The sequence below is a fragment of the Hyla sarda genome, chromosome 1 (genome assembly GCF_029499605.1).
Source record: "Hyla sarda isolate aHylSar1 chromosome 1, aHylSar1.hap1, whole genome shotgun sequence".
In the NCBI taxonomy this organism is placed as follows: domain Eukaryota; kingdom Metazoa; phylum Chordata; class Amphibia; order Anura; family Hylidae; genus Hyla; species Hyla sarda.
The window spans coordinates 181,601,570-181,617,245 of record NC_079189.1 but is presented as its reverse complement, the minus strand read 5'-3'; the positions used below and the strand labels follow the sequence as shown (position 1 = coordinate 181,617,245).

The 15,676-nt window shown below is 41.2% G+C and overlaps 1 protein-coding gene across 31 annotated transcripts in view; it reads right to left on the bottom strand.

Annotated features, from left to right (window-relative positions):
* ANK2 (ankyrin 2) overlaps positions 1-15,676 on the bottom strand; it is a 634,142-nt gene that overhangs the window by 139,506 nt on the left and 478,960 nt on the right. For 27 of the 31 annotated variants that reach the window (XM_056565107.1, XM_056565143.1, XM_056565099.1 and 24 more), the window contains 7 exons: positions 15,258-15,356; positions 14,913-15,011; positions 13,506-13,703; positions 12,133-12,231; positions 8,023-8,121; positions 4,317-4,415; positions 726-824 (listed from right to left, as the gene is read on the bottom strand). In XM_056565107.1, coding sequence (XP_056421082.1) covers positions 726-824; positions 4,317-4,415; positions 8,023-8,121; positions 12,133-12,231; positions 13,506-13,703; positions 14,913-15,011; positions 15,258-15,356 — 792 coding nt within the window. The remainder of the gene's footprint in view (positions 1-725; positions 825-4,316; positions 4,416-8,022; positions 8,122-12,132; positions 12,232-13,505; positions 13,704-14,912; positions 15,012-15,257; positions 15,357-15,676) is intronic. The other 4 variants (XM_056565133.1, XM_056565287.1, XM_056565297.1 and 1 more) reach the window with 1 other exon arrangement.

Sequence of the window (15,676 nt, the reverse complement as noted above, 5' to 3'; positions counted from 1 at the left end):
TCAGTGCAGCACAATCCGTCCACATAAACAAAACATCACGAAAAGAGAATTCTCTGCAAGTGAAATACTGAATCCATGAAGCAATCTGCAATTATGACATAAAGGGGAAAATCGTGTTGTATAGTAGTCCCACGCTGATCATTGTCAGTGCATTTACAGAGTCATTGTAACGTATTGTTGCCTCCACATCTGATGGTATGAGGCGGTCTGTTATAGAGCTGAAGAAGTTTAACCCATGAAGATGCAACATATAAAGTGACTTGTACAACTCTAAAAGGATGCTATGTTGCAGCTAAAGTCCTTGATCTGAAATATGTAAAATCATCTACATTTGGTGAACTTCATGCAAGTTTTTACTATAAAATGTCATGTCTGTGCGCGTTCAAGTATCTCTATGAGAGTGATTTCAAAGAACCAGAAGGTAGGGTCTCATTGCACTATAGGGTCCAAAATGTGTGTGTCATTTAGCAGATGATGTACTTCCTCTATCACAGTTATGGTTTTACATAGGATCTGCACATAAGACTACTGAATTATCTTAACCCAAGGAATTGTCACTACACACACACACACAATGTAGCCTCACACTTGCACCTTAGGAGCCAGTCCAGTAGAAGAACCATACGTACCACAACATTTATACCATAGCAGGTCATGATGTCATGACCATGGTCCTGGCACATGCATGACTGACATACTCTGAAAAAAGTTGCAGTACTACTCACCGTGGTAGTGGTGATAACCTCCTCTGTGACAACCTTCAGGGTATCCACCACAGAGATATATCCCAATCGCCTGGCAATCGCGAGGGCAGTGTTGCCATTCTGCAAGGGAAGATGAAATGGTGGAGAGAGCGATAAACTGTGAGCCAATGAGATCATACACAGTACAGCGAGTGAGCCAGCCTTTCCATCCAAAACAAGGATGAAGCGCTACAGTAATGTGTAGTTCACTTCAGAAGTCTTTATGTGCAGCTTTAATCCCCATAGCAACACAACACACTGACATCTGCCAGCTTCTCTGCATAAAAATGTTCTGTCTGCTTTAAGGCTGTCACGCACCAGCAGAAATTTGCCTTAAATACTAGCTACTTAAGATGCCTTCGAATGCAGGATTAGCTGTAAAGATTCCATGCAAACTCTCAACACTAGGTAATATTACTGAACATTCAGAGGAATATTCAGAACAGCTAAAAATTGGATCCATTGAACTCAGCGCTCCCTTAAGAAACATAACACTACAAATACACATCTGACAGTCATTTAGGAGAAGTGCAAGTCTTTGCCACAGAGGAAAATTTGAGTTGGCTATCTAAATAAAGGTTAGGAAAAAATATCTTTCCTTAAAGCACACATTAGATTTACATTATCTGATCTCATTAAGGCACAATAAAGTAGTAACCCATGTCCTAGCTGCAATATATATATATATATATATATATATATATATGTACACACACACAGTATACATACATGTGTGTATGTGTGTGTGAAATTGTTGTATGACAGAAATTACTCTTAACTGCTTATATCTGTTTATGGGCTATTGTGAGTTGACCTGCATAACTGTTTTTGTGTATTGTATTGCCATTATAGCATACACTGAGGTATTCTGGGAGTGTAAGGGTTAAATATGTGCATGTCTTGCATTAGATGAGTGATTAATTGGTCATATGACATGGTCCCCACCTATGTTTCTATGCAGAGGTTTCCAGATAGACTGTGGGAGAAGTCCCTAGTACAACCCCCTCTCTCCAGAGGTCTGGCTTTACTAAAAGTAACTCATAGCTCAGCTCCTGCCGCCTGGTCAATGGCGTATGCACAAAAAAAACAACGTCCAAAATAGCGTATTTTTGGTCACTTTGCATATCATGAAAAAATGAATAAAAAGCTATCAAAAAGTCTGATCGATACAAAAATTATACCGCTAAAAACTTCAGATCACGGCACACAAAAAATGAGTCCTCATACCGCCCCGTACGCGGAAAAATAAAATGTTATAGGGGTCAGAAAATGACCATTTTAAACGTATACATTTTTACTGCATGTAGTTATGATTTTTTCCAGAAGTACGACAAAATCAAACCTATATAAGTAGGGTATCATTTTAATCATATGGACCTACAGAATAAAGAGAAAGTGTAATTTTTAAAATGTACTGCGTAGAAACGAAAGCCCCCAAAATTTACAAAATTGCGTTTTTTCTTAAATGTTGTCGCACAATGATTTTTCCCCCCCCGTTTTGCCATATATTTTTGGGTAAAATGACTGATGTCATTACAAAGTAGAATTGGTGGCACAAAAAATAAGCCATCATATGGGTTTTTTGGGTGCAAAATTGAAAGAATTATGATTTTTTAAATGTAAGGAGGAAAAAAAAACAAAAGTGCAAAAACGGAAAGACCCCGGGTCCTTAAGGGGTTAAAAAATGTTTTTTGCAAATTATGGTGGGAAAAAAGTATTCGGTCAATAACAAATGTTCATCTCAATACTTTGTTATATACCCTTTGTTAGCAATGACAGAGGTCAAACGTTTTCTGTAAGTCTTCACAAGGTTTTCACACACTGTTGCTGGTATTTTGGCCCATTCCTCCATGCAGATCTCCTCTAGAGCAGTAATGTTTTGGGGTTGTCGCTGGGCAACACAGATTTTCAACTCCCCCTAAAGGTTTTCTTTGGGGTTGAGATCTAGAGACTGGCTAGGCACTCCAGGACCTTGAAATGCTTCTTACAAAGCCACTCCTTTGTTGCCCGGGTGGTGTGTTTGGAATCATGGTCATGCTGAAAGATCCAGCCACGTTTCATCTTCAATGCCCTTGCTGATGGAAGGAGGTTTTCACTCAAAATCTCACGATACATGACCCCATTCATTCTGTCCTTTACAAGGACCAGTCATCTTGGTCCCTTTGCAGAAAAACAGCACCAAAGCATGATGTTTCCACCCCATGCTACACAGTAGGTATGGTGTTCTTTGGTTGCAACTCTGGTGTTCTTTGGATGCATTCTTTCTCAGACGGGCCCAGACATGTACTGGCTTAAGCAGGGGGACACGTCTGGCACTGCATGATGAGTCACTGGCGGCATAGTGTATTACTGATGGTAGCCTTTGTTACTTCGGTCCCAGCACTCTGCAGGTCATTCACTAGGTCCCCTCGTGTGGTTATGGTATTTTTGATCACCATTCTTATGATCAATTTGACACCAGAGGGTGAGATCTTGCGTGGAGCCCCAGATCGAGGTAGATTATCAGTGGTCTTGTATGTCTTACATTTTTTAATAATTGCTCCCACAATTGATTTCTTCACACCAGGCTGCTTGTCTATTGCAGATTCAGTCTTCCCAGCCTGGTGCAGGTCTACAATTTTGTTTCTGGTGTCCTTCGACAGCTCTTTGGTCTTGGCCATAGTGGAGTTTGGAGGGTGACTGTTTGAGGTTGTGGACAGGTGTCTTTTACGCCAAGTTTAAACAGGTGCCATTAATACAGGTAACGAGTGGAGGACATAGGAGACTTTTAAAGAAATTGTTACAGGTCTGTGAGAGCCAGAAATCTTGCTTGTTTGTAGGTGACCACCTACAGTCACCAATTGTGCAAATACTCCCACTTAGAGAGGTCTGTAATTTTCATCATAGGTACACTACAACTATGAGAGACAGAATGGGGGGAAAGAATAGAGGAAATCACATTGTAGGATTTATAATGAATTAATTATCCTACAATGTGATTTCCTGTATTCTTTCTCCCCATTCTGTCTCTCATAGTTGAAGGTTACCTATGATGAAACTTACAGGCCCCCTTAATCTTTTTAAGTGGGAGGACCTGCACAATTGGTGGCTGGGACTTTTGTAGGGATTGGGACAGACTTTACTACGCAGACAGTGCTGTAGGAAGTCCATACAATTTACATAATAGACAATTACTGACCCTATAGAACGGACTATTGTAAGAGCATACTGGTAGGCACTATTAAAGATGCACTATAGTAGGCATTAATATAGATGTATCACTGCATACATTATTAGATGGGCACTTTAAGAGATATCATTATTAGAGGTCTGTGAGCATAGCAACTGGCACTAGCATGTGGATACTCTTGGGTGCTACATCTCATAGGCATTAGCAAGATGGGTGTTGATGCTTTGGGGCTTCATTTGGGGTCTTTTAGCATGGTTATTTAAAGGGGTATTCTGCCCTTAGACATCTTAAAAGCATTTAGGAGAAAACAAGGAATATTTGTCATCATCGCATTAACAAACATATTAACATTAAAAACAAACATATTTACATTGGGTGTAAAAAGCAAATAGTGGTAAACTTACCGCAGTGGTAGCATTGGGTTTTGCTCCATTTTGCAGCAGAACATTAATAATATGTGTGTGGCCTTGCTGAGCAGCTTGATGTAAAGGTGTGTAGCCATTCTGTTAAACAATAAGGGGAAAATACAATCATTAACAACTAAACCTAAAATGTTATTGGGGGAATTTATCAATGGCTGAAACCAGTAACCTGCATCCTTGAACACTGTTTTATTTTCCATATTGATTCCTTTTATCTCTTTATAATGGTCTGGTTTTTGTATTTCTAATACAGAGCTTCAAATCCTTTGCATAGACATGGATTTAGATGTATTTAGAAGTTAGAACTAACTTCTGGCTACCTAAAAGGCCTAGTATCTTACTGCAAACTGTTTTACTATTGAGTTCAATGCATTAATAGTATACAATCATCTCCTAAACTCCTATTGTCCGCCACTTCAGGTGACCAGGTGTTTATCATTTAACTTTGCATCTATTCAGGTTTTTTTTGAGCTCTGTATTAGAAAAAGAAAGCTAAGACCACTTTAAAAATAATAAAGATCAGTACAGAATTTCAATCCTTAGGTGGACATCTATTTTAAGACTTATTCAGTCTTGATCTTTCTCATGTTCCACCATTTAGGTTTGCAAACATAGCTGCATCTTTTTGCCCATTCTTCCCTATATTATAAGAAAAACTGTATGGCCAGATCCCAGCTGTGCTGAGGGCTGGACATCTGTAAAGGTTAACAGCAGTTGTTTACAGAACCAGTGTCACATCAGGCATGGAAGTGCAGCCCTGAGCTTACCCACAGGCACTTTCCCTGCCTACTTAAAGGGGTTGTGCGCTGCCCTGCAGTTCGGAGCTCCGCTCACAGCGTCCGGAAGTTCATTACTCCGAACGCTGTGTGCAGGCTTCCGTGTTCGCGGCCGCCGCCCCTCGCGACGTCTCGATTCGCCCGGCCCCTCGCGACGTCTCGCCCGCCCCTTCGTGACGTCTCGCCCGCCCCCTTGTGACGTCACGCCCACGCCCACCCCCGCGGCCGCGCCCCCTTTCCATAGACTTTCATTGAGGGGGCGGGCGAGACGTCACGAGGGGGCGGGCGAGATGTCGCGAGGGGGCGGGCGTGACATCACGCCCGGCAGCCGCGAACACGGAAGCCTGCACACAGCGTTCGGAGTAATGAAGTTTCGGATGGTGTGAGCGGAGCTCCGAACTGCAGGGCAGCGCACAACCCCTTTAAGTATCCACCCTAAATGACTGATCCTTAACTGGATGGCGGTCCTTGTTCTCAGTAGGTGCAGGGGCGTAACAAGGTCCAAAAATAAAAAACAACAAAGTATAAACGTCAGCGAAGCAGGTCAGGGTACAAAGGTAACAGGCAAAGTATAAGAAACAAAACATGGGATAAACACACCAACAGACAGTAAATGGTCAAACAAGCCGAGTTCAAACCGAGACAGCAGCAAAAGTACCAAAATAATAAGCAGAGAATAGTTGTTACAAGCCAAGGTCAAAATAAACAGGATTAAACAAGTAAGGAGTATACAAGTGTTAGTGCAGAGGAACTGAAAACGAGCAACTTGAAATACAAACTGACTGTGTATGTGTGAGCAGCTGAGAAGGGCGTGGATCCTTGGATGAGATGTAATTGGCCCTATGTCCAAGCCCGCTGATAGGCCCGGGGCATTGTCACACCAACTCATGATACTTAAAAGGGGTATTCCGGGCAAAAACATCTTACCCCCTATCCAAAGGATAGGGGCTAAGATGTCTGATCGTGGGGGGCCCAGTGCTAGGACCCCCATGATCTTCCTGCAGCACCCGCATTCTATGTGGGGCTGGGTCTCCAGTTTAGGAAACCTCCGGGTTTCCGGGACTGGCGACGTGGTGTCATGCCATTCCCCCTCCATTCATGTCTATGGGAGGGGGCTTGATGGCCATCACGCCCCCTCCGATAGACATGAATGGAGGGGGTGTGGCGTGACGTCACGTCCCCAGTCCCGGATACCCAGAGGTTTCTGAAACTGGAGACGCAGCCCTGCATAGAATACGGGTGCTGCAGGGAGATCGCAGGGGGTCCCAGCAGCAGGCCCCCCGCAATCAGACATCTTATCCCCTATCCTTTGGATAGGGGATAAGAGGTTTTTGCCCGGAATACCCCTTTAAGATGAACACAGGGAAATGAAACCTTAAGTCAGAACCAGATCCTACTCACTACAACCAGATCAAGGATTTAACATGGCATATCCTCTAACATTCTTATACAGGTCTGCCCAGTATGAATGGATGTCCACATGGAATGGGATCTACATTATGGTCAACATATATCCAGAGCAGATGGGCCTCATAAAGGAAGAAAAAATGCATTCTCCCATCAAGTAGAATCAATTGTTCATGCACTTAGGATAACATGGGAACATCCATTTTGGTAGCATGGCCTGTACTCTCTTCTATTTACTGCCCCAGTTCTATAGTAAGCTCAGAGCAACCGACTACTCAATACTGAGGCAACTCAGCAGCCATGAAACATCACATTGACATCATGCAAAACCACATCAGGTGAGCACTGATCTGATTTACTTTTAAACATCATCCTATCTAAAACATACTACCCTATAGTGTGTTAGTGTACTGTGGATACTATTCATTTATCCTTTATATGAAACAAAAAGAAACAGATTTTCTTGCGGTCATATTTATGACAAACTAGCAGACTTAATTTTATAACATAATTTTCAATTACAATTTTTCCTATTGTAACTAAAGAAAAAAGATGGGAAAACCATCATGTACCTGCTATTTAAATACTACAAACCCAATGAAAACACTGGACATGGTAGAGTAACACAATTCACATAGTGAACTAGCAGCCCAACGTAATTTGGGGGCTATCCCAACACTATGTGAGTATGGCACCACCATGTACTATTTATCATCATATCCTTTACTGAAAGCAACTTTTACAGTCTACAGTTTTTTTCTGCAACTATGCACTACATATTCATGTTTATAAGTGATCTTTTTTATAATGGCACATTATATTATTCTATGAATACACAGTAAGTTACAGACTAAGGGTAGGGTCGCACGTACCATATTTTGCTGCATATTTGCTGCTGCATATTTTCTTACAGTTTCTTACATTTAAGTCAATGGGTAGCAAAATCAGCTGCAGAAAAAACAAAGCAAAATATGGCACTTGTGACCCTACCCTTAGTGTAGGGTCACACATAGCTTGTACGCAGTGTATTTGGAATACAGTTGGCAGCAGGAAATACGATGCGCATTTTACTATGAGCAGACACACAGAGCTTCCCAGCCGTAGCCCTGTGTGTGCAGTAAGGTTTAGAGGCGGTCCTGCACCTCACACTCACATTGGCGTGCTTGGTCCGCCTCCAAACTGCACACACAGGGCTGCGGCGGGGAAGCCATGTGTGTCTGCTCATAGCAAAATGCACAGCATATTTCCCGCTGCCCAGCAGATTTCTTGCATCGTGCAAAACGCTGCGTATACTTTATCTGTGACCCTACCCTTAAAAATTTAATTTTAATGTAATATTATCTGTATTTCTGCTGAAGAAAGCACAACCTTACATGCTGAAGTAAAATACACGTCTGAACAGCTTTATACAACTGACTGAAACATAAAGATTGTTTCTAATGAAATGATAAATCTTGACATAGGAGTATAGAATAGAAATACATAAATTGAAGATAAAATGTTACCTTAGTTTTAGCAGTGACACCAGCTCCATGTGACAGAAGGAAGTTCACCATCTTTATGTTTCCATAGTGACAGGCTACAATAAGTGGTGTGTAACCCAGCTGGAAAAAAATATGTTCAATTACTAAAATGCAGAAACAGCAATAACAGCTCAAAGCTTCTTACATGCAGATAATAAAGGAAATGTGGGCGAGATAATAGATACAATCTAGATAAAAGTTATTCATGAATGAAGAACAAATAGCATATTAATATGCAGACAAAGCTGTCTGTTTACTGACAAAACTATCTATATACTATATGTATCTAATACATACACTACTATATATCTTTACACTCAGTTTTACCAACAGAAAATATATTTCTACTTAGCTAAAATTATTTGCTTTGTTATATTACTCAAAACATACATTTTACATTGTAATCTTTAATTACATGCTCCTGTGTCTAAATACTACTAATTATAGTAACATAGTTCATAAGGTTGAAAAAAGACCACCAAGTTCAACCTATATCCCTAATGAGTCCCTACTGAGTTAATCCAGAGGAAGGATAAAAACCTTCATACTAGAGGTAAAAATTCCTTCCCGACTCAAAATATGGCAGAATAAATCCCTGGATCAACGTCCTATAACTCTAGTATACATAACCAGCGATGTTATTCTCCAAAAATGCATCCAGCCCCTTTTTGAACTCTTTTAGAGAGTTCACCATGACCACCTCCTCCGGAAGAGAATTCTCCAGTCTCACTGCTCTTACAGTAAAGAACCCCCATCTGTGCTGGTGTAGAAACCTTCTTTCCTTATGACACCCCGGACCAAGGTAATGTGACAAAAACGTCTTTGCACTGTAACTCTTTGTGACTATTATATTATACTTCGTTGCTGCTTTCCTTTTGTTACTGGCACAAGGCACTTTATTTAGCACACTCTGCTTTATGTACAGTATATACTCAATAGAGGGTGCATTGCCCCATATATTTTCTTGTTGCTGGCATTTAATAATATTTATTTATACCCTTTAAGAAAAGTCAGCCATCTACAGATTCCAACTGCAGCCAGGACTACTACTACTCCCATCATGGAACAGACTTGTTTCCATAATGGGAGTGGTAGTTACAGGCTGCGGGAGTCTGCAGGTGGCTGGGGAGACTACATTAGTGCTTATACTACTAACCCCATCATAGAACAGAGTCTGTTCCATGTTGGGGGTAGTAGTAAAGGTGCTGAGAGATTGATCGCACTGGGTCTCACTTCTGAGACCCGATGCGATCAGAAGTTATTAACCAGGGAAGCAAGCGGCATGCTCCGCTCCCCTGTCATGTATATACTGTGTTTTAACTTTCATTTTTATATCCCCCACTGGGAGCCTTGAATGGCCGGCACAGAATGGCCATTTAGGGCTCCCGGCGGGGGTTTTTAAATCAACTTTTCTGCATAATCCCAAATTTAATCCCCAATAGGTGCATATTAATTCCCCCCATGTGCATATGTAATAATTCAGTCCCCCGCTACCTGCTCCTCATCTTCTTGCGCAATGACAGCGCAGAGCGGGGACATGTCAGTCCATTCCCCACTGCTCCTCCCGGTACCTGACAGAGATGAGCAGCGGGGAATGGAGGGACATGTCCCTGTTGTGCGCTGTTATTGTGCTCCATTCCTTGCCGACGCCGGTACCCAACATGTGCCTGCACTCAAAGTGCAATCAGAGCGCACAGCGGGAACATGTCAGTCTATTCCCCATTGCTCATCCCCATCTCTGACGGAAAGGAGCAGTGGGCAATAGACTGACATGTTCCGGCTGTGCGCTGTGATTGTGCTTGGAGTACGGGCAGCGGGGACATGTACCAGCAGGGGGGAATGGAGTGCAATAACAGAGCCCAGAGAGGACATGTCCCTCCATTCCCTGCTGCCCATCTCTGTCAGGTATGGACTGTGTGCTGTCATTGCCCAAGACAATGAGGAGCAGGCAGCGGGGGACTGAATTATTAAATATGCACACGGGGGGGGGGGGGGGAATAAATTAATATGCACAGTTGGGGGGGGGATTAAATTTGGGATTATGCACAATAGTAGTTTAAAGACCCCGCTGGGGGCCCCAAACGATTTAAAAATGAAAGTAAAAGACACTATATACATTGTAGGGAAGCAGAGCATATCACCCATTCCCTGGTTAATAACTTCTGATCACATCGGGTCTCAGAAGTGAGACTTGGTGCAATCAATCCTTCAACCCCTGTACTACTACCCCAAGATGAAACGGACTCTGTTCCATGAAGGGGTAGTAGTACAAGCACTAATGTAGCCTCCCCAGCCGCCCCCAGACTCCCGCAGCCGGGGGAACTACTACTCCCATCATGGAAACAAGTCTGTTCCATGATGGGAGTAGTAGTAGTCCTGCAGCATTGCAGGTGTTTGCTGCTTTCACCCCTTCTGAGCATGCTCAGAAGTAATTACGGTTCAAAAACGGATATTATAAACCGGGTGAAAACGGATGACATAAAGGCTCATCCGTTTGCCATATATTTCAATGTTAAATTTATAATAACCATTTCTAATCCATTATTTTTGACGGGAGAAAAAATACTGCATGCAACGTCTTTTCCCCTTAAAAAAAAAACGGAACACAAAGCAAACGGATTGATAAGGGGCATTTATTAACGGGGGCAGCCGTTAATGTGAAGGAGCCCTTAGTTCACCACCAGCATTCCGGCTCAGTGTCTGTTGTGAGTATAAAAAAAGTTGTCCACCAGTACCAGCGATAAAGCATGGATTTCTCTGTTCTTATTTCTGTCCCCCTTCTCTTTGTTTATCTCGTTTTGAGCTTAGAAATTTAGCCATTTGTATTTTTTTTACTTTTTTTTAACTTTTTGGCTGTGTATAGTCTATATATATTGTTACAGCAAAAGCTTTAGCCCCCTAGCACTTATTTTTACCGCCATAAGAATTACAGCCATAACATTTTACTCTGTGTGCAGTCATTTTCTTATTTGATTCAGTAGAATCCAATGGAAAAAAAATACTGTTTTAGGGGGCATTTATTTTTTTAGATAATATTTTATTAAACATATGTAAAAGGTTGGAGTTAGGGATTACCACTATGTAACACATATTTGATGGGGATGATTTAAAATCTTTTACCCAACTTGTGGAGCAGTATGAGGTACCCTGTATGGCTCTTTATTTATTTCCAACTTTGGCATGTTGTGCATAGCTAGTTTTCCCATTCATGTCAACTAGAGATGAGCGAACTTACAGTAAATTCGATTCATCACGAACTTCTCGGCTCGGCAGTTGATGACTTTTCCTGCATAAATTAGTTCAGCTTTCAGGTGCTCTGGTGGGCTGGAAAAGGTGGATACAGTCCTAGGAGACTCTTTCCTAGGAATGTATCCACCTTTTCCAGCCCACCGGAGCACCTGAAGGCTGAACTAATTTACGCAGGATAAGTCATCAACTGCCGAGCCGAGAAGTTCGTAACGAATCGAATTTACTGTAAGTTCGCTCATCTCTAATGTCAACGTCTAGCACAATATCCACTAATAGGAATCTTCAAGACGACCCCTATACTCATCTTTTCAGTAATAAAATGTCTTCTACTCCGCTACTTGTTAAAACCAATTGGGCCAAATCCTATATTCACACAGAAACTATTATTATAAAGGGAATAGTTAGACCAAGGATGTAATAAATCAAAGCGTCCTCCGCCAATTGTAACAGATTCAGTTATGAGGATGGCATAAATTGAAATAAAACTTAGCTTTTATTCATTACTAATTTAAAAGCCATGACAGGACTCACAAATAATACTGCTGTGCGCAAGGTGTATAGTGTATACCACCATCAGAAAACTCGAATATGAATAATATACCTTGATCAGGTGACCAATTGAGGGAGGTCCAGGTATGAAATGATGTAGTGGGGAGGGAAGTAACGGAGGGGGGAATTTCTAACCACCCTACACTATTCCCTATAATGCCCTTCTTGGCTAGTGTTGCCTCGCCCTGAAAAGGGCAGCCCCACACTGGAACCTGTCCCTGTTGTCACCTGTCTTGCCCTGAAACTTAAATGTACCCTGTAAATGTTCAGCCCATAGTCTTTCTGGATACTTACCTTGGTTTGAGCATCTAGATTTGCCCCATGCTTTGCAAGTATTTCAGCTACATTCACCTTGTCCTCCTGGGCTGCAAGGTGCAGTGGAGTCAGTCCATTCTGTGTGCAATATAAAAAAAACTTTATAAGTGAGCTTTAAGGTGTAATGTGTAAGGTGTAATGTGCACTCTCAAACCTAAATTATATCACTGTATTTCATACGGACTTCTAGTGGCAAATATATGACATCCGCTTTATACATATAAGAAGACATTTTTGGCTTTAATATTTTTCTATGGTTCCATTTTTTTTTTAAATCTTGCTATACAATCTAATAAAGTGGTTTAACCACTGTAGATTTTACACACAAGGAACAACATGATTGTGCCTTTCATTTAAAGGGGTACTCCATTGCTAAACATCTCATCTAAACATATGTCTGATCGCGAAGAGCGTGACGTGACATCACGACAACAGCCTTCTGAATCCAGCGCTCTGAACATAATGTTCAGAACACCGGGTGTCTGCAAAGAAATCACGGGGGGCCCAGTGGCCGGACCCCACAATCAGACATCTTATCCCCTATCCTTTGAATAAGGGATAAGATATCTAGCGACGCAGTACCCCTTTAAAGGGAATCTGTCAGCAGAATTTATTCCAGGAAACTGTATCTTTCCTGGAATTGATAGTGGTAGCCAAACTTATAAAATGTTTTTTTTTTTTTTCAACCAGGTGTCAAGAAGGCATAATCGAGATGTTCAAGCCTAGCAAGCCACCTTGCTCCCCCTAACCTTCCAGTCCAGAGCCCTATATATCAGTCAAGGAGGGTCTAGGAGGTGAGGGCAAATGCAGAGAGGCATGGCAGGCTGTGGCATTTCAGCATCTTGGCCCTGCTTCCTTGACACTTGGATGAGAAATACAAAGCTGATTTTATAAGGTACAGGTTGCTTTTGTACCCTAACAGCTGTCCAGTATAGCTGACAAGTTCCTTTAAGCGACGTATCTTCCAGTTAAGTTAGGTAATATCCCATACTACACAGTAAGCAATGTAATGGTGATTTTTATGTAATGCCACTTAATTGCCAAATATAACAGAGAAGGCCATACTATTGCAGGAAATAGGGGTTCCAAGTATCTAAAGGTATGAGCCTGAACTTTCATCACAGGCACAGAGCTGTTCTGCTTTTCCCCTTGTTTATACTGCGGCACTAATTTTCTGGATTGATCGATTTACATAAGCGTAAAAACCCAGAACAAGTTCATAAGTTGCAGTAAAGGTGGGGCGGCTCAAGGTCATCTGCTTTTACTTCTAATGTTAGCTTTACCAGGAATGTCTTGACACATGTCATCTAAAGCCAAAGTTCTTGAATACTTTTGAGTTAAACAACACTTACCTTAGTGCCAACATGAATATTAGATTGTTTGTTCAGCAGAAGAGTGACCATATCAGCGTGTCCCTCCTGGGCCGCCAGGTGAAGTGGGGTGACTCCTTGCTTTGTTAGAATGTTGGTCTCTGCTCCATAGTTTAGCAATGTCATGGCTATCTGCATTTGATTCTTTTTGGCAGCTATATGCAGCGGTGTATAACCATTCTATAATATCAGAAAAATCAAAGGATTAAGCACTGCCCCATAATCTGACTGATATAATTTTCTATTTCATATTGTGCATGTAATACCACTATCTAGAGCCATTAATGTGCACTATAAAATGTGAGATAGGCTACCTAAAGGCTAGAATGGGTAACGTTATCAGCAGACAGTGTATAAACTGATGTTACCAGAAAAGGGATGTATAAACACACTAACAAAATAGATTTGCACAAATCCTCGGCTCAATAAACATACAGGTGTGCATAGAGGCAGTCCCAGAAAGAGCTCCATCAAGCTCCTAAGACAACTCATGTATACAACACAATGGGCTATCTGGCATGAGAGTACTTGTAATGAAAATTAAATCACGATCAAGAAGAACGTTTCACAAAAATTTTTTTTTTATTTCCACATCATGCGTCTTCAAAGATAGAAAGTGCTTGGTGCATAGGCAAAAGAAATCATATAATCTGCATCTCCTGGGCCATGGCCCGGGAGATGCAGATTATATGATTTCTTCTGCCTATGCACCAAGCACTTTCACCAAGCACTTTCTGTCTTTGTAGACGCATGGTGTGGAAATAAAGAAAAAGTATTCTGTGAAATGTTCTTCATGATCGTGAGTTAATTTTCATTACGAGTACTCTCATGCCGGATGGCCCATTGTGTTGTATACACAAGAAAAGGGGTGAACCTTAGCGGTGACCTGGTTACTGATCATGAACATATCCAAGATCAGTAGAGGGATCTGTCTAGAGTAAGTAGAGTGTCTGCTGTAAGAAAGAAAGCAGTCATCTACTACAGCTAGAGGGGAAAAATACAGTGGCCTTGCTAAATGCAATCCTAGCTTTCCCCCAAAAACACATAGATAAAACTGATGCCACATTGCATCAAGCTGCAAGATATATGTTCTGGTATTTGTAACAGAGACAGAGATTTATCTTAAATTCTATATTTTACTATATGTAATTATAAGTTGTGCATTATGTAAACAAACCATCTATAATAAACACACTATTGACCCTCCCCATAGTACTTTTATTATTGATCCACTAACTACTGTGAATAAATGTTTAAAACCTATGAATCTGAAAACTATGTTGCGCTAATATACTGATCCTGACTTATTCTGATTAAGAAAAAAAAGAGCAAATCTGTTTTACGGTTAAATTACAACCTCGGATGCAAAACTGAGACTTCAGATCTCACCTTGGCTGTGACATGGGGAGAAGCTCCCTTTTCCAGTAGCAGCATCGCCACCTTCTGGTTGTCATAGTGAGCAGCAACATGAAGTGGTGTGAGCCCGTTCTGCAAAGGGCGCGTTTGTTATGGGGGTTAAATCAGTTAGTTACTGAAATTCTAACACATAAGTTAAAGGCATTTACACTGTAGGAAATAAAGATACTAACAGAAAATGCATATTAAAATAATTATGTCATTACATGAAAGTGATGTCTGTAGTGAGAACACAACATTGGGAACACTGTTAACATAAAACGTAACAAATATACAGGAGTCTCTTCATACGATGTAAAATGAACCACAATGGTTTACCTTGCCAGCAGAATCTGGGGTTGCACGGCGCTGAAGGAGGAGTTTGGCCACATCTAGGCTTCCATACTTAGCAGCTACATGCAGTGGGGTAAATCCTTTCTGCAGGGGTAAATAACCAAATTGACTATACAAACTTGATTTCTTAACAAAATACTATAAATAACACTATAAATATTCTGACAGGTAAATCATTCAGCTGTATTTCACTGTTACATTGTAGGCTAGAGTGCTATGATCATAAGCATAACACATAACTCCCATTATCAATATACAATAGAGAAAATAGCTTTATCAATATACAATAGAAAAATAGACAATCACTGTTTGGAACAGGACAGCATTTAATAGCACACTTTTTTGGTAAAGATAATCCCACCCCATTTAGGCCAGGGACTCCTTGAGCCTACTATAGGGAATGA